The sequence below is a fragment of the Vicugna pacos genome, chromosome 13 (genome assembly GCF_048564905.1).
Source record: "Vicugna pacos chromosome 13, VicPac4, whole genome shotgun sequence".
In the NCBI taxonomy this organism is placed as follows: domain Eukaryota; kingdom Metazoa; phylum Chordata; class Mammalia; order Artiodactyla; family Camelidae; genus Vicugna; species Vicugna pacos.
Genome location: NC_132999.1, coordinates 21788324 through 21813228, shown reverse-complemented (window position 1 = coordinate 21813228; position 24905 = coordinate 21788324). Strand labels below are relative to the sequence as shown.

Here is a 24905-nt window from a genome sequence, read left to right as displayed (position 1 = left end):
AAGTGTAAAGACATTTAGAAGGCGTCATTTTACTTGTCGTAGTTCAGAAAAGGTGATTATATCACCAAATGCAGCATTAGCGTATTAAACAAGGTATTTCATGGAAGGTTTTCGTTTTGTGTTTTCAATGTCCTATAGTTCTCCTTATTTAAGGTTATTTAATATACAGGGCAGACTTGTAGTATTGGGTATAATTTGTTTGATGATGGAAAGAGTTCCTTGGTGATTTAGCCACTTAATTAAGCTGAGAATTTTTATTTGAGATTTGCTGTTGAGTATCTTAAGTAAAAATTTATTATTTCAAAAACATTATTTTTATAAATTATATTGGGTGTTGATGACTAAATTATTGATAGCACGTAATTATAGAATTTTTTTTCACGTAAAGATGTGTACCGAACAATTAAAAAAATAAAGGTTTATATTTCCTTTGGGAATCTTTAAACTTGCTTTATAACATTTTACAGATTTTGGCCTGCATCTTCAGAACTCAAGCTAATAAATCTTATTTTCTTATAACACTAAGTGCTAGCTGATTTATTTCATTTTCATTCATTGGGACAAAAGAAAAAATGGACTGTCTGGGTACAGTACAAGGTCACAACACAAATTAATGTATAGACATTTTCCCTGTTGTAATCAGTAATATTTATACAGCACAATTTACATAATAAATAGAATCAAGCAAATTGGGAAGTCACTTAGCACAGTGGTTAAGAACAAGGGCTCTGGAGCCAGGCGAAGGTGGATTCACATCCAGTTCTTCCACTTCGTAGCTGAGCCTCACTGGGCATGTGCCTGGACTTCTCCATACCTTCGTTTCCTCATCTGTTGTTTGGAACTAAGAACAGTGTCTACTTTACAGAGCTGTTGTGAGGATTAAATGAGAATGCATGTGGAGAGCTAAGCACAGTGCCATAAGCACTCCATGAATATTCACTACTATCCCTAGTTCAGGCATATTTTGGCAAACATTGTTGCTTCCCAGATACTAGATGTTGTTCCAGATGTGACTTTATTAAATATTCCCAATATTCCTGGTTATTTTAACGTTGCGTAGTAACTTTCCCACTTAGTGTAACAGAAAAACTAAGTAATATGTATGCTCTAATATCCTGTGGGAAGAAACTCGCTCTGTATTTGCGTTGTGTGAACTTAACGCACATGTCTGATGGAAGTCTGCTACATAGAGGAAAAATGCTTTTGTCTCTTAGTCTGATTTGTATAACCCTATTTCTCATATCTCCAGTGGGGCTTCCCTTTCCTCTCCTTCATAAGAGTTCCCTAAATTAGTCTTGTCACTTTGTGTCCTCCTCACCATATCATACTTCACATTGCTGCCAGATTAGTCTTTCTAAACCACTGCTTTGTTCCTGTCATTCCTTCTAAAAACTTCCATTTTCCCCACTTATCTGAGCCTAGCTTTGCTGTTAAATTTCCCTTTTGCTTGAGTGTCTTTTTTTTTTTTTCTGTAGAGCAATTAAACTGCTACCTTTTCCTTGAAGCTTTTCATAATTTTTCACTGGATTTGATCTCTTTTCTCTGCCCCCTCCCCATCTTTATAATACTTTGTGATTCTCTTTCAATTCTGATAAACACGTATGTATTGGTTCCTACTATGTGCTGGGCACTGTGCTAGGTATCAGGCATGGACTGGGGAATGAGACGACATGTTTCTGTCCTCTTCAAGCTACAGTGTCTTATGAGCCAGTATTCTGTCTTATATTTTAATTGTTTATGTTTCAGTTTATCTCTCTATTGGATTATAAAATCCTTAAAGGCAGGGACCGTATGTATCTCTGAGCCTTTAGAAAGTTGACTTGATTAATTGTACAAATGTTAAATTTGTATCTGTTACTTTAGTAATTACTGTATTGGGAAGCAGAGAATCTATGTATTTTACTAACACTTTGGTTCTTGCTATTAATTTGTAGGTTCGTTGGGGCCATATTGAAGATGTTGAGCTCATTAATGATGGCTCTGGATTAGGTTTTGGAATAGTTGGAGGAAAATCAAGTGGTGTAGTTGTGAGGACTATAGTTCCTGGAGGATTAGCAGATCGAGTAAGTTAACCTTCTTTGATTTCATTTTGGTTGTATGCAATTTAAATTATATGGCTTGAAATGTAATTTTATAATATGGGTTACTAGGATATATGATTGTATGACCAAAATTTAAGTATAGCTAAGAATTTTTTTTTTCCCAATAAGTGTTAATATACACTCACTCTGCTTTATTTTAAAAAGCTCCTAAATCAACATTTTTGGGGTATTTTTTTGGCCTGTGATTGACAGTCTCCTGGATTCAATCAGAGGAAGTATTTTTTTTATTGAAAAGAATCATTAATGAATATTGCATTCTGAATATATTTTATTTTCTCCACTGTATCTTTCAAGGGCCTAAATGTTAAAATCAGATGGTACAGTGATTATAAACTTTTATTCCAATATTGCATGTGATAAATTTCATTATAATTACAATTTTCTGGTATTATAAATAAAATACTACCCTTCGTTATTTAGCAGTGTTTAAACTGAAAGTGGGCCATTTTAAAACTTACCAACTGTTTTGACTTAATTTTACATTGAAGAAAATGTTAAACGCTGCATTTAGTTTTTAGAGAGTGGTTTAGAAGTTTGGTTATAAAGCTACTTCATAATGAGTTCATACTATAGAAACTGTCCATGCTAATCAGAAAAATATGTAAATTTTACTTATTAATGCCCAGTTACATATAAATTTATCCCATCTAATAAACATAAAATAAAAATGAACTTGCTGTGCACATGCAGCTTAGAGGCATGTTCCTCAGCTCCCCATTTCTAATCAAGATTGCTCCCCCTTATACAAATTGTGGAGCTACTGTCATTCCTATTTTCCTTTCTGCAGCTAAGTATTTATTTAGAGAAATGGCTCTTAGAGTTTTGTCTATGGGCCCCTGAGTGTCCCTGAATCTCTTGCAGGGGGTCTGTAAGATCAAAACAACTTACATAATAATACTGAGATGTAAACCCTTTCACCACGTTGACGTTTGCAATGATGACGCACGGGCACTGTTAGACTGAAACTGCTGGTCTCTTAGTGTGAAACAGGGAAGTGGCACCAACTGTAGTAGGAGTCGGCATGTTCTTCTCTGCCATGTGCTTGCCACAGAAAAGGAAAAAATGCCAGCTTCACTTAAGAAAGTGCAACAAAACTAATTTGAGTAAAATTTGACCTTTAAGTGCGTGTCTTTCTACTGTTGTGGGATGAAGTGGGGTGTCCCATATAAACATTTCTGCCATATACTGAAGTCTGGTGATTGTCTTGAAGAAAAACATTTATGAGAAAAACCAGCCACTTTTTAATATGGAGCAGCATTTAAATTTTTAAAGTTTATTTTATTTTTTTATTTTTTTGCTTTAATTCAAGAATTTTTTTGAGATCTAATTTTTTGGAGATATCTTATTTTAGTTTCAGGTGTGCAACATAATGATTTGATATTTCTATATACTGTGAAATGATCACCACAATAAGTCAAGTTAACATCCATTACTGCATGGTTAAAATTTTTTTTTTCTTGTGACAAGAACTTTTAAGAGCTACAATCTTAGCAACTTTCAAGTATACAATACAGTATTGTTAACTATAGTCATCATGCTGTAGTTTATATCTCTATGATTTACTTATTTTATAGTTAAAAATGAGTACCTTTTGACCTACTTCATTTTGCTCCCTCCCTACCTCCTTGCTACCTCTGACAAACTACCAATTTGGAAAAGCATTTTTAGTTTTGAAAGAATAACTGACAGAAAAATTATGATTATTTAGGTTTCAGCATTTGGTAGACATTTCCTTGAAAATGAATGAAGTGAGCCTGTTACTTCAAGGGAAACAGCTGAGAGCATTTGTTGTTGATGATAAAACTTGAACTTTCAATCAAAAATTAGAATTTTGGAGAATTTGTGTTTTACCATAAAATTGAAAATTCCCAACATTTACAGCCTTCTCTGATTAGATTATTAGTGATCTTAAGCAGCATGATTTTTTGATATTGAATAATGAAATATGTTATTTTTGGAAGACCTGTATAACTCTATGAATCAATATTTCCTATAGACCAGTATGAGACATGACAAAATAATAGGTTAAAAATCCATTCAGAATTTAAGACTGAGCAATAGATTGTAGTGAAACAGTATCTGAAAGCTTACGGATGTAGTTTCAGATTCCAGATTGCAAACAATCTTTAAGAAACTGCCACTTGTCAAATTTTGGTGACAAGAATCATGAAAGAATGGGCGGAAAGGAAGGACTATTAAAATATTCCTCCATTTTCCAACTATATATTTGACTGAGGCCAGACTTTCTTTATATACTCAACCAAAACAACATATCTCAACACACTAAATGCTGAAGCAGATATGAAAATTCAGCTGTCTTCTTTTAGGCCAGACATTAAAGAAATGTGGGGAAAAAAATCTCTTTAAAAATACCACTCTTCTCACAATTTTTTGTTTTAGAAAATATAGCTTTTTAAAATAAAAATATATACATCAATGTATAAAACATATATATTAATATGCTACATGTCTTAAATATTTAAAAGATTTCTTAGTGCTACTTTCCAATTCAGGAGCTATCAACAGATATCAGCAGAGAGAACCACAAAAACAAAAACTCAGATTCTCAATAAATTTTGAGATATAATTGATACATAATAAATTGCGCATATGCAGTTTGACATGTTTACTGGCAAGTCTGAAATCTGTGGGGCAGACCAGCAGACTGGAAACGCAGGCAAGAGTTGATATTGCAGTCTGGACTCTGAAATTTTTAGGGCAGATTGGCAGGATTTCTGTTACAGTCTTCGAGCAGATTTTTTTTTTTCTCCAGGAAATCTCACTTTTAGCTTCTAAAATCTTCAACTGATTAGATGGAGCCCAGCCACATTACCAGGGGTAACATCCTTAGTCAACTGATTGTAGATGTTCATTACATCTGGAAAATACCTTCACAGTAACTTCTAGACTAGTGTTGGATCAAACAACTGGGTACCATAGCTTAGTGAAGGTGACACACAAAATTTAACCATGAAACCATCTATCACTACAGTCAAGATAATGAACATATCCATTACCCACAAAGATGTCCTGTGCCCCTTGGTAATGCCCATTCCTCCATCTTCAGTTATTTTTAAGAGTGTAAAGAGGTTCTGAGAACAAAAATTTTGAGAATGGTCATTTTATGGGTCTTCAGAATACATCTTTGGCACAAAACAAATAATAACCTTTAAGGGTTTTTTGAAAAGAATTGAAATCTGAAGAGAGATGAGATATTGTGGAGTATTTTGACATATTTTCCCACCCCTACCCAGCTCCCTTTAGCAATTTTCATAGGCTTATTTGCTAGGGTAGCATTTTTCAAGATGCAAAGTGGAATAGTTATGAAGAACAAAGGGTCAAATAAATTTAGAAAGTACAAACTTAAACAAAATCAAATAGATTTCCTTACTGTAAGAATTTTCTGAGCTATTAATATCCTAATGTGCCTTATGAATTTTCACAAGAAGAATATGATGTGCAGTTTCCCAGATTAATCCCTTTGAGGCACTGTTGGTAAAAGCCCAACTCTGATTTTCACTCTTTCCTGGAAGGGACTGTCGCTATTTCAGGTCATCGGGAGGAGGTGGACGTGTGCCCGTCAGAGACATAATGGAGAAGCGAGTGTTTATGCCAGACAGTGTTATCTGCCTAATATACATTACTTTCATGTAATCCTTAAAACAGTATACATTTTATTCCCAAATTATAGATATAATAAATTGCCCAAGGCTGTGCAACTAAGAAATGAGAGAGGCAGGATTGAGCCCACATCTGTTTGAAGCCTGTGCTTTACTGCTTTAATCTACTTACCCGAAGTTGATCCTGATGTTTCCGTTTTCCTGGTGTACACCTGTCCAGGCGTGGTCAAGCCTATCATCAGGGAATAACCAGCTCTAGGAGCAACAGAGCTATTGATTCTTTCCTGTAGGGAATATAGTGGGATCTAAACACAGGAGTCAGAGCAGTATTCACTTCTCTCTTCCCCTCAGCCCAGCTAATGGCAGATAAAATCTCTTCACCTGACTCTATGCTTTGCTGCTAAATCTTAACAGTTGTTGCTCATGTAGCCTGATCATAGCTTTAAAATTATTAAAGAAAATGTTGCTTTTCATTAAAATATACTCTTATTTCATTTTATTTATTTTTACTGAAGTATAGACAGTTTACTTGTGTCAATTTCTGGTGTACAGCATAACGTTTCAGTCATACATATACATACATACATACTCCTTTTCATTACAGGTTACTACAAGATGTTGAATATAGTTCCCTGTGCTATACAGTAGAAACTTGTTGTGTATCTATTTCATATGTAGTACTTAGTATCTGCAAATCTTGAACTCCCAGTTTATCCCTTCCCACCTCCTTCACCCACCGGCAGACACAAGTTTGTTTTCAGTGTCTGTGAGTCTTGCTGTTTTATAAATAAACTCATTTGTGTCTCTGATTTGGATTCCACATGTAAGTGATGGATGTCTTAGGTCATTAGTTAAATAAGATCAAGATTGAACATAAAGTGATACCTACGTTCTGCTAAAGGGGTTAATACTACTTTCTTCAGAAGATAAAATTATTTAATAGAAGTTAGAAGAGGAAGTTAGTATTTCTTATTTAAAAGGGTTTCTTAAAGTAGCCCCCTTTATTTCCTTTTGTGACAGGTAAGTCAATATGTATAGTTAAAACGCGGAGTAGAGTTGAGGGGTGTGGCAAAGAACACTTGACTGAGATCACTGCACCCGAGGGAGGCATCAGAAGTGGATGCGTTTGAGGACTTAGCGGTAAGCAAGGCACTAGGCTAAAGCTTTTACATGTAGTATTGAGTTTAGTGCTCACAGCTCTGTGAGAGAGGAAGGTATCTCCACTTGGCTTAAAAGGAATCTGAGATTTCAGTAGGATAAGTAACTGGTCCTACAGCTTGATCAAAGTGGAACCAGGATTGGAAAGTGTATGTGTCTGACTCCAAAGTCTTTACTTGTCACTCTGCTGTCACTGCCCCTAATGTTGTAAATGAAATGGAAAAATATTGATTTAGATGAGTTTTTAAGAAATAAGTATTGAGATCTAGTTACAGTAAACAATCAGTAAATGTGATCAGAGCTTTAATTCCGTGGGTAGAGAAATTATGTGGTATTGTGTAAGGGGAGCTACTATAATCCTTGGATTCTCTCCAAAATTTACAATACCTGAAACATACATCTTTTGAGAATTCTGATCACTTATGGCAAAAATTTCAGAAACTTATAGCAGCCAGAAGGTTTTTTGGGTTTTTTTTTTGTTTTTGTTTTTGAATTGATATGGGCAGTGTAAAACTTCTTTGTTTTGCAGAAACTCTTTCATGTGGTCTGGAGGAATTCTAGGGAAATGAGGTACCTTGAGTTCCCCCATTGTCTCCCGAAGGTAACTTTTAGAACACAGCCTATTTAAATATTGTCATTTATTATTGACTTTCTGGTATCAGGCAATTATAATATGAATCATATTACCCATCCAGTAACCTTTAATACTAAGAAGGAATGGAGCCAACCAAGGATTGGAGGGTGGGTATAGACTCTGAGGAATTTTCAGTCTCAAATAATCAAGGCCTAGCTCCAGGCCACTGAACAGTTGGTTATTCCCAGTAATTTTGCTTTGAGTGAGTCTACAAACTGGTATTTCCCTTATCCTTAAAAATCAGTTGACGAGGGCTCTGGGAATTTGAGTAGCATAGGATACATGTACTTGTATTTAGTACCTTCCTTGAGAGAAAGAGTGTTTATTTTATAAAGTCACTGCTTTCTGTCAATGACATGTTGCCTTTTGATTAAAGACCAATGATAGAAATGGTCTGCAGTCAAAAGTGTTAAAAATTTCATTTTCTAAACTGTGGAAGTATTTGGTGCCTTTTCTGGTTTTACAGAGAAGCAAATTTCTTATGTAGCTCAGGCCTGAATTCCTTTAGGTTTTCAAATATTTTTTGAATTAATATTATCATCTACAACAGCCTATTAGAGGGCTTAAAATGTCAAGAAATATATATATATATATTTATATATGCCAGTAATTGGTAATTTGAATTAAAGTTTTTTACTTAAAAAAAATCTGCATAAATGATGCTGTTAGTGTTTTCACTGTAATAGTGTTACCCTGTTACATCAGCTGTTTTAATTTTTGCCTTCCATACTATCTTTGGCTGTATGCATATTTTTTCTCTCTTGAAAGTCTATGGATTAATAAACTTTTGTGTTTGAATGTTTGATTGGCATGATATGTCCTAGAATCTTGGCATAGCTATTTATTGGCCATCATTGATTTATGATTTCTGTTAAAGAACAAAAAGGACTCTGTGCCTTTTAGTTTCCTTCACAGTAGACAGATTATGAAAGGAGAATGTTGATCAGAAAATAGCAATAAAATGCCATGCTTGGGGCTGCTGGACTTTTAAAAGCTAGCTGTCATTTTAGTGTCTTTCCTATCAACCTGATGATTGTTTTTGCACTTGTGAATTCCTTAGAACACCTGTTCTTCTGGAAGAAGAAAATGTTTGACTTTCAGTGACAGATGCAAATTATCTACATCATTTTAAATTGAGTTGAAAAAAAATAAATTGAGTTGAGGTAAAATAGGAAAAAAAAATAGTGCCTAGGAAGTCACTAAATATGTACATAGAGTGAAATACCCTTCTTTGGCTAGGCCAAGTATGAAAATACTCATCATGTTCTTTATTCTGTGATCAGGCCATTATTCTGTTCAAGAATTGTTTGATTCATGGAGGCAGCTTTACCCTTATTTTTCCTCATAAACACTGACTTTCTCTTAAGTAGTTGCTTGTTTTATTTCAAGTTTGTTCCACTGATTAAAAATAGAGTATCAAATTATCAATGCTTAAAGTGGAAATCCAGCAATTCTTTATTCCCTTTTCCATGATAATTTCCTCTTTGCATCTATTTCTTTTCTCATCTTTCCAAATGTTTCTGAATTGAATTGCATTTCTGTTTTATGGCTCTTCTCTGCTTTCAGTAGCTTCCAATGCCATCTGCAGAGTTCACAACAAAGCACGTAACTTTCTGCTCATATTTTGATCTAACACCTTCCTTCATTCAGGTTTCTGCAAAATTGGAGAAAAGGAAGGGGAATAGACTTTTGTCTTAAGACTTTCTTTTCTCCCTTCCTACTTCTCTCCTTTCCTTTCTTTCTTTCTTCTTTGTCTTTTTTTTTTCTTTTTCCTTTTTTTTTTTTTTTTGAATTCCATCGGCAACTTATAAATGATACCTCCTGGAGCCAGGATTATGAAGCTTAGAACTGTAGTAGCCCAGGGGTCATTGCTTTATTCTCAGGTTGTTCTTCTCTCCCGGTTGCAAAATATCTATTTTTCATCTTCATTTTGTTTAAGCTTTTTGACAATTATAGGCAAGTTCTTGGAGAATAAGAACAATAAATTTACTGTCTACTAATGTTACTCTGGAGATGTCAAAGTATAAGACAAATGACTAAATAAGAACATGTCTTCAGTGAAACAACTAGAGTTGAACTTTGGTCTGCTACTTATTAGCTTTGTGATCTTGGTCAAATCAGTCAACCTTTTCGAATCTCAGTTTTCTCATTTTAAAGTTGTCCTTCACTGAAAGAGATGATATATGAAAAGTGATTTTTAACCTGTAAAGTGCTCTACTGTTGTAATTTTTCATAACCAGCTATGTTTACATTTTGGTATCTTTAACATACTGTAGTAAAGATAAGTAAAGAGAATTCAAACTTTCTGATGAAACAAATTTAGTGAAAATGCAGGTAGATAAGCTATTTCAAAAATTTCACAAATGGAAAAAAGTAAAATAAAAAAAATTTCACAAGTGAAGATAGAATGGAAATAATAAATATTTTGAACTGATACACTTTTTGATACTTTATGTTTAAAATTTTTCTGTATATGAAATACACAGAAATTATATACAGTATCTGTGTACATTTTAAATAACAACTAATCACCAATGTACGTATAACCCAGTTTAAGAAATAAAACATTTAAATTAATACTAATAATAGTAATAATTACCCATGCATATATCACCAGCTTCAGAAATAGAACATTGCATATCCTTTCTCTAAACTCGTCCTGAATCATGACTTTAAACGCCTTCCACATGCTAGTGACTCCTAAATCTAAATGTGTGGTCTGGGCTTCTCTCCTGAGCTCTAGATTTGTGTATCCAGCTGCATATCTGGTATCTCCACTTGCAGTGACTAATAGGCATCTCAGACTAGACGTCGCTAAAACTGAATTCCTGATTTCTGTTCCCCCACATTGGCTCCTCTGTAGTCTTCTTTATCTCAATTAATAGCAACACTATCTTTCCAGTTGCTTAGGATAAAAACTTTTAGTTTTAATTGCTTTTCCCCCCTCATGCCCCATGTAGAAGCTATCAGCAGAGCCTGTTGACAGTTCATTAAAAATACATCTAGAATCTCACTTCTCAACACCCCAACTGCTAGCGTCCAAAGTATTATTCTCTCTTTTTAGGTTATTACATTAGCCTCCCAACTTGTATCTCTGCTTCTGTTGTTTTCTCTCCTATGGTTCATTTTCAGCACAGAGGCTTGAGTGGTCTTATTAAAAATAAGTCAGATAATGTCACCCCTCTGCTCAATGCCCTCCAGTGATTTCCCTTCCCACTGGCTCAGAGCAGATGCTCTACACTGCTGACCCCCTGTAAATGCTGTCATCTTTTCTTTGACTACTGCTCTCTCTTTCTCATTCTCTTCCAACTACCTGACGTCTTGCTGTTGCTCCAGTGTGACATTGAGTTTGCTGCCCCTTAGGGTTTCTAGCTTTATCCTGGAAGCTTCTGACGAGACTTTCTTCCCTTCCTGATGCCTAGGTCCTTTGGGTCTCTTCCGTATATATTTGGCCATTAACACCTGGCTCTAGCCATTAGGTGTGAAGTGATACCCTCAAGCAAATGCCCATTTTAGAACTCTGGTTACTTTTCTCTTTTTGAACTCTTCCCTTGTGCCCCCTCGCCCATATCTTTTTTTTGTTTTACAAGGACTTCTGTATCTTTGTTGCCAATTCAGCCGTTCGTGGAAAATATTACATTTTATTCAGCATTTTTAGATGGCTTTTTTGTCAGCCATTTTGCCACAACTGAAAGTCTGGTGAATGGTTATTAACTAACCAAGTTAGATCAATGATTTCTTGGAAATAATTTTGTTTCTTTCTTGGGTTAAAGGATGGAAGACTCCAGACAGGAGACCACATCTTGAAGATTGGTGGCACAAATGTGCAAGGAATGACCAGTGAGCAAGTTGCACAAGTGCTAAGAAACTGTGGGAATTCTGTCAGGATGCTTGTTGCAAGAGACCCGATTGGTGAAATTTCTGTAACCCCCCCTGCTCCTGCAGCCTTACCTGTTGCCCTGCCTGCTGTAGACAACAGGAGCCCTGGTTTTGTGAGTATGCAAATTATTCTTTCATCTTAAATAAATACTGCGTGTGATATACTGCAAGATTAGAAATACTTTCCACTCCAAGTGCCAGATGGCTTGAGTAGTGTGTCAGCGCTCAACAGTGAAGCAGAGGAGAGCCCGATCTGGAGACACTAGAGAAGTCTGATTTTCTTTTTTGCTGTTTCTCAGGATTAAGTCATTCAACCTTCCTGAGCCTCAGCTACTCTTCTGTAAATTGAAGAATAACAATACTTGCATTGCTATTTCATTAGATTGGTGAGGAGACTGTAAATACTGGTCAGTGTATGAGAGTTATCACTGATGAGAGCAGATTGGTCAAAGGGAATAGACATTAATAGTAATATTTATTATGATATTTATAGTTGTTATATAATAATTATCTTTATTAATCATTGTCAAGCACCTGGGATTGTTCAGGTCATCTGAATTCTGCACAAGAATTCTGCAAGATAAGTCTTATCATCTGTTTAATAGATGAGGAAACAGAAGTCCAAATAACTTTTTTCATTACTGTTTTTATTGAAGTTTAAATGATTTACAATGTTGTGTTCATTTCTGGTGTATAGCAAAGTGATTCAGTCCTACATGTATATATGTAAGTAAATTGCAAAGCTGGAATTTGAATTCAAATCTTTCTGGTCCATTCTGAGCTCTTTTTCTTTCTTCTAGTCTTACTGAGATATAATTGACAGACAGCACTATATAAGGTGTACAGCATAGTGATTTAATTTACATGCATTAGGAAGTGATTATCACAAGTTTAGTGAACATCTGTCATCTCATATAGATACAAAATTAAAGAGATAGAAACAAATTTTTTTCTTGTAATGAAAACTCTTAGGAATTACTCCGTTAACAGCTTTCATATATAACATACATTGATTACATTTATCATGTTGTACATTACATTCCTAGTCCTTATTTATCTTATAACTGGAAGTTTGTACCTTTTGACTGCCTTCATCCAGTCCCTCCCCCTCCCCCACCCTACTCCAAGCTCCTTCCAAGCATCTTACAGGCTCTGAATCAAGACATAACATGGCAAGAGGAAAGAAACAATTTTAAAACGAGGGGATGGGGGAAGAGGAAAGAAAAGAGAAATGATTATGGTGAGAAGGCAGTGGGAAGCTGCCTTTCAAATTTATCTGAGGGTCCACTTTGATGTCTTCTGGAAAGTTATTTACTTTTTCCTTCTTGGACCATATGAGTGGAAGTTTACTGTCAGAGATACTAGAATCATTTTTGTTTTCTTCTCCAAACTAGTTAGTACCATTTTCTTTTCCCTCCATTACTCTGATTCTCTGAAGCCTTCTACTTTGTGGTGAGGGCCCAGTGTAGCTGTGTGAGGAGAGAGTTTGATGCAATCAGTCATTTGCTTTCTGTTGCTAATGTTTTGAACTGAAAGCAAGTTAATATATTTTTAGACACCTTACTCTTTTACAGAAATATTTTAAATTAAAAGACAAGTAACAATTTTAAGTTTTATGTCAATGCTTTCTGCTCATGATCATTATGATGATTAGTCATATCATTTATTTCTAACTCTTTCTTTCAGGTACAAATTTATGCTGAGTTTTTTCTAAATGACTGTAATAGCTGTCTATTGTTGCATAACAAATTACCACAAATTTAGTGGCTTTAAGCAATAACCTTTGTTGGTCCACAGTTTTGTAGGTCAGAAGTTTGGGTGAACTTGGCTGGGCTCTCTGCTTAGATTCCTACAAGGCTCAAATCAAGGTGTCAGTCTGGCTGGGCTCTTATCTGGACGCTTGGGGGATAATCCATTTCCAAGTTCATTCAAATTTGTTGGCAGAATATAGTTCCTTGCAGCTGTAGGACTAATGTCTCTTTGCTGGCTGTCAGCTAAGGAGCTTTTTCAGCTCCTTAAAGCCCCCTGTGTTCCTCCTTACATGACCCACTCCTTCAAACCACAAGTCCAGTCTTTATGCTTCAAATCTTTTTCACTTCCCCTTCTGCCACCACCAGGAGAAAGCCCTCTGCTTTGCAAGGGTGCCTAGTTCAATTAGGTTCCCCTGGATAATCTCCCTTTTCCATGACATAAACCCAGGAATGGCACCAGGAATCAAAAGTTGTGGGGACCATCTTAAAATTCTGTGTACCGCAGGTGCTTAGAAAATACTTGACAAACCATGCACAAATTGATTATGTACACAGTTATGTAACTAAGCCTTATATATAATTAAGATTATTTTTTTCCTTTCAGGACAATTCTACTCATTTTGAAACTTATGATGTTGAACTCATTAAGAAAGATGGACAGAGTCTTGGGATTAGAATTGTTGGCTATGTTGGAAACTCTCATACAGGTAAACGAATCATTTCTATTTTATATTTGGAAATAATTATAAAGGATGTTAAAGTTTCTAGACAGTAAAATTAAATATCTGCAGATTTTAATTTAAACATTGAACAATAAAACCATGAATCTATAATGGCATCCAGTTACTTCTGAGTGACCAGAGAATCGGTTTTATATCAGTAGTTTTATAGCTGGCTCAATAGCCATTAACAAAAGAATTCAATTATCCAACACAGTGTGTAACATTTGAATTGTACCTCCCCTTTTTTCTGAGATACATTTTAAATATTATGACTCTGATATTATGACATTTTCCATGAATAAAGTAAAATGATTACTGCATATATTTCATACTGTGAATGTCAAAAAAGGATTAACTATTATGTTTAATTATTGAAAAAGTAAGAGAAAACACTTTAATTAGAATTACTTTTCATTCATGTGAAAGGAATACATTGTAAGAATAAATACATGACCCAAGTATGTCTGAATAATATCCCCTCAACTCCTTCAGGAACTTTCACTGTAAGAGTTACTCTCTTATGATAAGAAATCATTATAGTAAGGAAAAATAAACCTTTTTTTGCAAACATTTGCTAGTAACATGAAAAGTCAGAGTTATTAAATGTTCTAGTTTTTAAAAATTACAAAATTAGAGAGTTCATTTTTTAAAAGTTATTATTTTGCATATTTACAGCAGGTGGAAAGATTAAAAATGCTAATATATTCAAAGTCCTGAATGAAATTCATGTCAGACCACCTTGTGCTATTTTAGCCTAATGAAATAACTGTTTTCAGACCTTGAGATTTTCCAAGTGCCACCATTTTTAGGTTCAGAATTTAAATGAATTCCAAAAGAGCTAAGTATGGATTGTATAATAATGTTGCAAAAAAACTGTATTGAGTAGCTCTTTAATATGCTGTCTGATTAAAGAAATCATGGCTAATTTCCTAAACTGTGGTTTATGAACTGTTATTACATTAAGTTTTCACTTACTATATAACCTAGTTCTGAACCTAACAATATACATGTAGAGTAAAATGAAATGAAAAACTGATAGAAAATTGAGAAAACTTATTGTTACTGAATAAGGAAAAGAATCATTTTACTTCTTTACCCTCAAAGGAAGCTTTTGGGACTGAACAGGAGGTGGGGAGCAGTGGTGAATCTAAAAACTAGAACTTTTTATAACTCAGTATGCTTTTTAACATGTAGTCTTTCAAAATAATTTTCACTTTATTCCATGTATTGAAACTTTTGAGCCGTTGCTTTGCTTGGCTCCGGAGGAGTAGAAAAATGAATATAAGAAAAATGTATTGAGGGAGATAAACATGTAAATAACTCTCAGTTGTTTGAGGATAAATGAAATACATGTTTTAGCAGGGATGCAAGCAAACTATCATCATATGGCAGATGGAAGACTCATTTTGACAGAGGAAAATGGAGAATTCACAAAGAAAGGGGCATTTGTAGTAGGCCAAGAAAAGGAGGAGGATTTTGATAGAAGGGGTGAGGTTGATAGGAAGGAAAACTGAAATTAGAAAAGGGAAAAAATCATGAAAATACTTTGTGTTTTGGTGGAACATCAAGAGTCTTGTGTGTCTGGACTTTTGTTAGAGTGATGGGAGTTGGAAGATGAAGTGAAAAAAGAAGTTTGGAGCAAATTATGGAGGTCCTTGAATGTGATTCTGTGAAATTTACATTTTATTATGTAGACAATAGGAATCCACTGATGTTTATTTTCCTTCTACAGACAATAGTTTAAGTTCATTTGAAATTAAAAAATAAAATGTATAATCATCCAGAGTTGTGGTTTTTCTAACTTCCTTTCCAGTCCTTCCCCATAGGTATGCATACTTTTTATATAGTTGCAATTTTTATATACTTTTACTATATATAGAGAGAAGTTAACATGAACAGTGAACTAAATGTAGACAGAAAGTATTGGGACACTTATCGTAGTGCTGGTGAGAAATGATGAAGGCTTATGTCAAATCAGCAATGAGAAGGGAGATGGATCAAGAGAATAGAATTAAGATTTAACATATGATCCAGCAATACCACTCCTGGGCATAAACCCTGAGGAAAATATAATTCAAAAAGACACATGCACCCCTATGTTCATGGCAGCACTATTTACAATAGCCAAGACATGGAAACAACCCAAATGTCCATCAACAGATGACTGGATAAAGAAGACACACATACACACATACATATACAATGGAATACTACTCAGCCATAAAAAGGAATAAAATAATGCCAGTTGCAGCAACATGGATGAATTTGGAGATTGTCATTCTAGGTGAAGTAAGCCAGAAAGAGAAAGAAAAATGCCATGTTATATCACTTATATGTGGAATCTTTAAAAAAGGACACAAATGAATTTATCTACAAAGCAGAAACAGACTCACAGACGTAGACTTACTGTTCCCGTGGGTAAAAGGGGTGGGAAGGGATAAATTGGGAATTCAAAAATTGCACCTCTTGGGGAGTGATGGAAATGTTAGCTATCTTGATTGTGGTAGTGGTTTCATTGGTGTATACATCTATCAAAATTCATCAAATTGTACATTTGAAACAAGTGTAGTATACTGTACAGGAACCATACCACAATAAAGATGTTAAAAATAAATAAATAAAATAAAGAATGCTAAAAAAAAAAAAAGGCTTAACATAAGCTTTCCCGAATTTCAGCCTATATTGGAGTGATTATTTTTCCAAAAATAGGCATCAGTCAAATTATTTCAAATTCAGGTCACTTGTGATGGTGACAGTTTGAAATAATCCATCAATTTCTCCGCTTGTGTTCAAAATCGTATTTATCAAGCCTCCAGTCAGCTCCTTTAGCTAATTAACCTCTTGATGTGAATTTTGCAATCAAGCCTAATTAGAGCTTTCTTCTTTTTCCCATGTGTTTTGTGCACCTTAGGGGAAGCTTCAGGGATTTATGTGAAAAGTGTAATACCGGGCAGTGCTGCATACCACAACGGCCAGATTCAAGTGAATGACCAAATAGTTGCTGTAAGTGACTGCCCTCTGTTTTAGAATTGAATCAACTTTGGGGGAAAAATTATATTATAATATGTATGCAAAGGGACTGGCTTAATATAGTCTCATAATATTTTAAAAAATTGTTAATATGGTGAAATCTCATTAATTTGGACTCTTACGGCACTAAATTTGATTTTTTTTAATTAAAAATTTTTTTTACTGTCTGTGAAGAAAAGAGTCACTAACAATATTTATAGGAAAAAAATTCTATATACATATGTACTATAATATACATATTTACATATGTTTGAAAGATGCTGTAGCATTCTCCTAGAAAACACTTTTCAGGCACCTCTTTGTGTTCTTTAAACTCATCAGTTTTATATACAATTAATAGGCCATTTACCAGAACTTTTTAATCCCTTTGTGAAAGTTTTTCTATTAGTAGTAATTTTGAGTATATTCAAACTTGATATTTTATGTGTTTGAGACTATAACGATTGCCTTTTATCAATTTGGATTGGTGTTTCCTCCATTTAGTAGAAATCAGCTAAATTTTATAGTTTATTCTCATAATTTGAAGCATGTATACATTACAGATATACACATGTAATTTAGTGACCTACGCAGAAACAAACATTTGCTGATACAATTTGACTATCCTTCAAGTCCATCTAAGGAAGCACTTCTCATGACCCTTGGCTTTCCCATTATTAGGCTTAGGAAATGTCTTGGGATTGGCAGGGTTTGGAGACCAGTGATAGCAGTGGATACTCTGGAGAAAATACTTAACAGGGAAAGCTAAACAGTGGTTTGGCTAACTTGAGGAAGGTTGAGCTAGGAGGCCTGCTGGATTTCTGGGCCAACTGAGCTGAGATTAGTAAATACTTTTCTTGAGCACACTTTTTCAGAGTACTGGAAAACCTAAGGGAAGGAGATCAGTTTCTTCTGGAAAATATCACATAGTGACACGTCATGGAGGGATGACGTATCGGATGGCCTCTTCAATTTGAGTAATAATGGTTTCTGTTAATACATCTTAGAGCTCTGTATCACAATTGACTACCTTTTATGACACTTTGAATTTTGAATAGTGTAAGTGATTAAGACCCTTTACCTCTCTTAGGCTGTAAGTTAAAATGTGTGATTTAGGAGTACAAGTTTGAGTACTCAAACTCAAGTTTCTCAGGAAATTTGTCAGCATGTTTTACCACTAATTTTGCATCCTTATTCAAAAAATGCTTTCTTAGGTCTAATACAAATTCTTTCTGGAATGAAATAAATTGCCTAATTTTATCCTACCTTGCCAAAATTAAAAGTAGTGGCTAACCTGAAACCTCTGTTTAATGTGTCTCCTAATGTTTTAGGTTGATGGGGTGAATATTCAGGGTTTTGTCAACCAGGATGTTGTTGAAGTGTTACGAAATGCAGGGCAAGTGGTACACCTGACCCTAGTTCGAAGGAAGGCATCTTCATCTGCTTCTCCACTGGAACGGCCCTCAGACGGAGGTAATTAAGTTGGCCGTCCCTCTCCCCACTGTGTAGTCTGGGTTTGGAAGACTAGCTCCTTTATGGAAGCTGTTCTGTAGTTCTGGGAAGGAAAAACCGCCACCTTGTGTAACGCAGTGTTGGAGAAGTGAATCAGCTCATTTATGTATTGTAGAAGAGTTTCCTTTGCCTGTTACAACGTGCCAGCCCAAGTGTTAGAACGTGAACCCTGACTTGCATTAAGCTTTGAGCTTCTCTAAATGTAGATGGAAATCATTTTCCCCCAAAGCTTCCAAATTTCATTTAATACTTATATTTGAATAATTAAACTTTGCCACCTTTTGTTCCAGGGAACTCATTTGTCTAATGCTTCGACATTTTGCAAACTTTAGGTTTCATATTACTTCCAATGATATGTTTGATTCTAATGTTTCTTGATTCACTTTGTGAAATATAACAAGAGAAAATAAAACATGGATTTCTATCAAGAATATTTTTATTTATAAAATGATATTTGCTATTTTGATTATAAGAGTAAATTTTCATTATGGAATAAATGTATTATTATATGCATGCCAGCTTTTAATTATCAACTTATATAGATCAACAAAATTTTACAGTCATGGAAACATATTCAATTTAAAATGAACAACTAGTTATATAACTAGCAAGTAAGAATTAATTCCATTAGAATTTGTCAGAAGATGAATACATTTTTTTCCTCTCTTCTGAAGATATAATGAGCCTGGAAACCTTTACTTTCAGCTAATGTTGATTTGTATTTATGTTGGAACTTTTTAAGTTTTATGTGATAATGGAAATTTTGCTGCTGAAAGATAGATGCCCTGTCAACTGTATTATATGTATAAAATTTAAAATTGCCTGAATAGTTCAAATTATACAAATGCTATATTGACCTTAAAAGGTTTGTGTAAATGTCTATGTCAATATAATGGTTTTTAGTAATTCTGATAAAGCCTTTGGCTTTAGTTTGCTATATCAAATGAAGTATGTCATCTGTAGATTAGCAATTATTTACTGGGCATGCCTATGTTTTAAATTTGTCTTAGGATAGGTTTTGACTCTAAACCTGCGCTTCTCCATGGTTTGGTGCTGTGTGTTTCACTAGCACCCTTTGAGGAGCACTCTACTGCAGCATTTATCACACTGTGTTGTAACCACCTGTTTGATGTGTGGTTACTATAATGTAGGGGAGTGGTTTTGCCTGTGTTCCTGCCCCATCTAACACATCTTTGTGTGTCTTCCTCGTAGTCAGTGTTTAAGTCTGTTTTCCTCCAGCAAACCGCAGTTTCTAGCTCTTATGCAGTACCTCCCTCTACCATTCAAAATCTTACATTTTCTCCTCTAAACTCCTGCTATTTTCATGTGTTGTATATACTTCTAGGTATCACAGGTGTCTACTACTTGTAGAATACAATCATACGTTGCTTTGTACTGTACACTCTGTTTAGTGTGTAACTTTCCCCCCCAACTATACCAGCAGCTTCTGGTTGGCACTTGTTTTGCCAGCACTGGGCTGTGCATTTACTGTGTATCAAGAGATTAATATTCTAAAAATTCTATGGTTTAAGATCTCATGCTAAGATCATAGGAACTTTTAAGTGGTTATATTTTTCAACTTTTTATTGTAAAATTTTTCAAACACAGAAAAATTGAAAAATAATATAACAGATATCCACAAACCTGTCATTTAGATTCAGCAGTTAACATTTTGCCATATCTGCTTCATCTATCTATCTTGTTCTGATCCATTTAAGAGTGAGTAGTAGACACCATGACACTTTGGCCCTACATACATCAGTTTATAGCTTCTAAAAATAGCTGTGATATCATTATCACACCAAAGAAAATTAATAGTAATTTCCTAAGATCAAACCCCCAACACATACTCAAATCTTCCCAAATTTCCCCAATTGCTCCCAGATGTCTTTTGTAGCTCCTTTTTCCACTTCTCCTCTTTCCCCCCAAAAACGTCATAAAATTCAGGTCATTGATTTCATGTATTGTATTTATTGCGTGTATGATGTTTCTTTGGTTTCTTAATCTAGAAGAATCACCTGCCCCTGCCTCCAGGCATAGACTTTTCATAGTGATTGTCCATTTGTCACTAGAATGCTATACTCAGAATTTATTACCTTATGGTGTCATTTAACTTGTTCCTCTATCCTCTGTGTTTCTTGTGAGCTAGAAGCTGAAGCTAAGGTCTTAGATTCAGTTTCAATATTTTTGATAAGAATACTTTATAAGTCACATGTGGCTAATTAAAAACCTAAAATGATTCTTGTTCAGCTTTTCTTGTGCTTAAGAGATACATAGGGATACTTAAGAGATACTTAAATATGGTCTTCATCTGCCAGTAATTCAAGTTAGCAATTCTTATTTTTAGGAACTGTGGTAGAAACACCGAAAACAGCTCTCTTTCTGACTGGAGCAGTGGAAACAGAGACTAATTTGGATGAAGTTGAGGAAACTGAAGAAAGAATGGATAATCTAAAAAATAATGACATACAAGCCTTAGAAAAACTGGGTAGGCACAGAACGTTCTGTATTTTCTGCTCAATTGTGTTGTGAACCTGAAACTGCTCTAAGAGGATAGTCTATTTTAAAAAAAAAAGCACTAAAGTATTTTGTAAACTGAAAAAAAAAAACTGGGTAGGCACAAAGCAGTCAAAGTAATTTAACTTTCTCGTTTGTTAACCTTATTTTCTCTGTATAATTAATATAATGTGAGGAATTTTAGAGGCATTTTGGAGATATAAAATAGGATATTCTTTTTTTAAGTGGTTGTAGAATGCAGACTAGTCTTAGTATCTTAACACTTGGCTGGCTGTTGGGGACCAAGCATATTGTTGTTTAATCTTTCTTTAATTATGTTGATTTTGAATATGTTTTTTTATTAGTATGTGATGACTATTCTTTAATCTTGTCAGCATTTTTAATTACTGCGTATTTTACTTGTATATTATCATTAGTTGTAGATATATAGCTATCTGAAAACCTACAGCAGTATTTCCTTTTCACCATAACAATAATGTATAATTTTTATATGTTTCATCAAATTGCCAGGTTGCTATATATTTATCCTTTAATTTTCTTTTTAATTGATGTGCGACTTTGTGTTTGTGCTCTGTTCTTTGATACTATAGTTGACTTTATTCTGCAAGCATATTGAATAACAGTCTTACACAGTTCCCTGTACAAAGGCGCTCAGGAAAGCCTTGCCAATTGAATGAAATAGAATACTTAAAGTTCATCCATGTCTAGAAACATTTTGGCTTTTGGCTTTGATTGTCTTCTCTCGAGAAAGAGTGGCCTTGAAAGAAGGAGTAAATCCCTCATTCAAGTGTAAAAATTTCCTATAGTTTGGAAATTTAACTTGTTCTTTTTGACCCAAGTAGATTGCAGTTAACTTTTGCTGTTTTGAACCTAGCTAGATTTACAGTGAGCCATCAGGTGCCAATCAAATACATTCTAAAGTCAGAAGTATTTTTAGAAATATCTGCTCTTTTTGGATCAACCTTGTTACATTTTTTTTTTCATGAGTATGTATAATTTCAGCTTGAGAGTTAGGCCAATTCTTCTGTTATGAAGTTAGCTCGCTTTTGCTGTAGGGACAGAACAATTTTCCCTTCTTCCCGTCAAGTTTCTTTGGCTGGTCTAATAATGAAATCGACATAAGACAGATTAACACAGGAGAAAAACAAATTTCCTACGTATAGGAGCTCCATAAAAACAGGAGGCCCAGGGGCAAGTTGTGCAATTGAGACTCACCTGCCACCCTGAGCTAAGGAATGAGATAAGGGCCTGAGCCTTCAAAGAGGAGGAGCGTAATTCACAGGATGATGAAAGCAAATATTTGGTAATTAGAAGTTTGCCCAGCCATGCAGATATGTCTTTCGAATAAAATAAGATCTCTGGTAATAACTCCTTTTCTGGTACAGGTCCCCTATCTAAATTCTTTTAGGTAGTTAAGGGAGAGGTAAAAAATTTTCCCTGACTCTGCTGAGTCCTAATTGCTTTCAGCTCAAAATAATCCACATACCACAGTGGCAATATTTGGAGGTGGCATCTTCTGCGCCTCTTCATTGCCATTGGAGTAATTGTTTAGATTGTCATACCATTATTATTATTATTACTATTATTATTTTTGATCATTTTTGTGCAGCCCAGGATTTATTGAGCTGCTGAAAATCTCTTTCCTCTGGTACTTAGGCCTTTGTGTTGTGCTTTAAAACTCATGACTGTCTGTACTTTCATTATATGACTGAAAGGTAAAAATATAGTCCAAAAAATTGTGAGAAGTCGACATTACTTTATACATGTGTATAAAATATCTTTAAATATCATGTTTTTAAGCTTACAATTCAACAAATGCATTGCAATTTTTTTTTTCGAATTAGCTTACCACATAAATTGCTGCCTCTAAGAAATTTAATAGAACTCTTAATGTGATTTCTTATGAAACTGTTAACAGAGTAGGCACAAAGGTGCAGAGCTCACATGAATGATATTTTGTTTTTAACAGGATCTTTAGTTAGTTATCCTCGAAATGTAATCTAGCATATCAGTTAATATAGTTACTTCACGGATATTATTTTGTAAATCTAGTAATTTAAGTTCTTTAGTGTTCATTAGTCGTAGTCTCTGATTTTTGAGGTTAGCCTGTTTTACTTAATGATTTGTATTATGTAATTAAGCATTATATGCATCCAGGATTAGCTATCTGTGCCGAAGGCTGGAAAAGCTGATACTGCAAGTTATGTTTGATTTTAGGCAGATGGTTATGTCATTTGTGATAAGTGTTCTGTGACTTGTCCAATCTTGTGACATAATTGACTTTTTCTTAAACTTGAAGAAAAAAGGTAGAGGTTTGCTTATTTTCTGCTACTACTGTGGATATAAATTGAAATTATAGTTTCAGTACTTTGACTTTTGTCCATTAGGCATTATTCAGACTACAAACTGCACTGAGTTTCTGGCTAAGATCATATGGAGGATAGGCAGGCCACTTAAAATCTGTCTTAGCTCTTTAAAATTGTGTCACCTATGCAAAAAAGGCAATACTACCCTTGAGTAAGAAAATTGTAAAGAAATGATAACCAAGTAGCCACAAAAGACCAACGTAAAACCAAAGTTTCTATTATATTAAAGCTCATGCAACTTACTGGTTGAATTAAACCAGCTAAGCTTTTATATCTCCCCAAGTGGAAAGTTTTATTGGGTCATGGTGATGTGCCTTGTTGATGGTGAAGGTATCCTGATAAGTTTTTACTTTTCCTGTGGGTGAGTGGAAGGTACTACTCTGAAGTGATTAACATTCACCTTAAATCCTTGTTTGTGCTAACATAGCATAAAGCAAAGCCAGATGCATTTTACTTGTAAACCACAGGATGTTTGCATATAAACTGTATGTAATTCAAATTTCATTTATAGCTCATCATTTCCTCTTCCCTTTAAAATATTCCTTAAGAACAAAAGCCCCTTCGTAATTTGGACACCGCCGGTCTTTACATTTTACATTAGTCTTATAAGTCACCTCTGCTTTACTCTACCTAATAGACATAAATTAGTGCACTTTCCTTTTTATTCATTTCCCTTTTACTTACTGAAACTATGCTGTTACGGAAAAATTTAGTAGTTTAGAGTGTTTAGCTCTCAGTAGCTTCAACTATTTTTTTTTTTTTAAATCTAGAAAGAGTCCCAGACTCTTCAGAAAATGAGCTGAAATCCAGATGGGAAAACCTGTTGGGCCCTGATTATGAAGTAATGGTATGTTAAAATCTTCTAGTAAGAAACACTCATGTCTCATTTCATGTCAAGCTCCTAATGCTACAATGGAAAGAAATGGGAGAGTTAAAGAATAGCCAGCCTGCCTTTATTTTTCCCTCCTGCCCTTCTTCCTTATTGGATCAATTAATTGATTTTTTTTCCTTTTCATTTTAAGCTGCAAGAACAGCTAAGGACTGCACACAAGCTTCAGTTACAATTAGCAGACACTCAGTTCATGTTGAAACCATTTAAGTCAACAATAGGCAGAAAAATGTTGGGAGAGAGAGGGCTTGCCTTTAAATTTATAACCTGGATCAGCTGCTTAAAATTGCTGGCATTTTTATGATTGCTTTTATGATCTGTTTGCTTTATTGTACACTGAAAGGGCTGTGGATATTAGTCCTATGTTTCACAAAGAATCTTACAGTTTTATGAGAAAAATGAAAGAATGATTATCAAATGTATTTGGGAGAACAGGAAGTAATTTAGGTTAGGTATAAGTTTATAGTGCCAGTGGTCCATTAGACTTCCTTTCACCTGTTATTAGATTCATTGAGTAAGGGATTGATTACATTTCCCCATATGAATCCACATGAAAGCAGAAAGCTGTGCTTAGAAAAGCCTCTGCAGTGTTCACTAAATGCGTTAGTAATAAAATATTCTATTAAATTTCTATTGTCATTCACATTTTCTTACATATGTTTGTCATTAGTGCTCGTTGGCTGGTTGAGATTTCTTTTTTCTCTCTTGATTCAAAATATACAGCCACTATCTGTTGTCAGACATTT

The 24905-nt window shown here is 34.6% G+C and overlaps 1 protein-coding gene across 4 annotated transcripts in view; it reads left to right on the top strand.

Moving 5' to 3' along the window:
* Positions 1 to 24905, top strand: part of PATJ (PATJ crumbs cell polarity complex component) — a 289824-nt gene that overhangs the window by 19460 nt on the left and 245459 nt on the right. For all 4 annotated transcript variants that reach the window (XM_072974318.1, XM_072974320.1, XM_072974319.1 and 1 more), the window contains exons 7-13: positions 1935 to 2063; positions 11288 to 11506; positions 13749 to 13851; positions 16778 to 16869; positions 18207 to 18348; positions 20735 to 20875; positions 24041 to 24117. In XM_072974318.1, coding sequence (XP_072830419.1) covers positions 1935 to 2063; positions 11288 to 11506; positions 13749 to 13851; positions 16778 to 16869; positions 18207 to 18348; positions 20735 to 20875; positions 24041 to 24117 — 903 coding nt within the window. The remainder of the gene's footprint in view (positions 1 to 1934; positions 2064 to 11287; positions 11507 to 13748; positions 13852 to 16777; positions 16870 to 18206; positions 18349 to 20734; positions 20876 to 24040; positions 24118 to 24905) is intronic.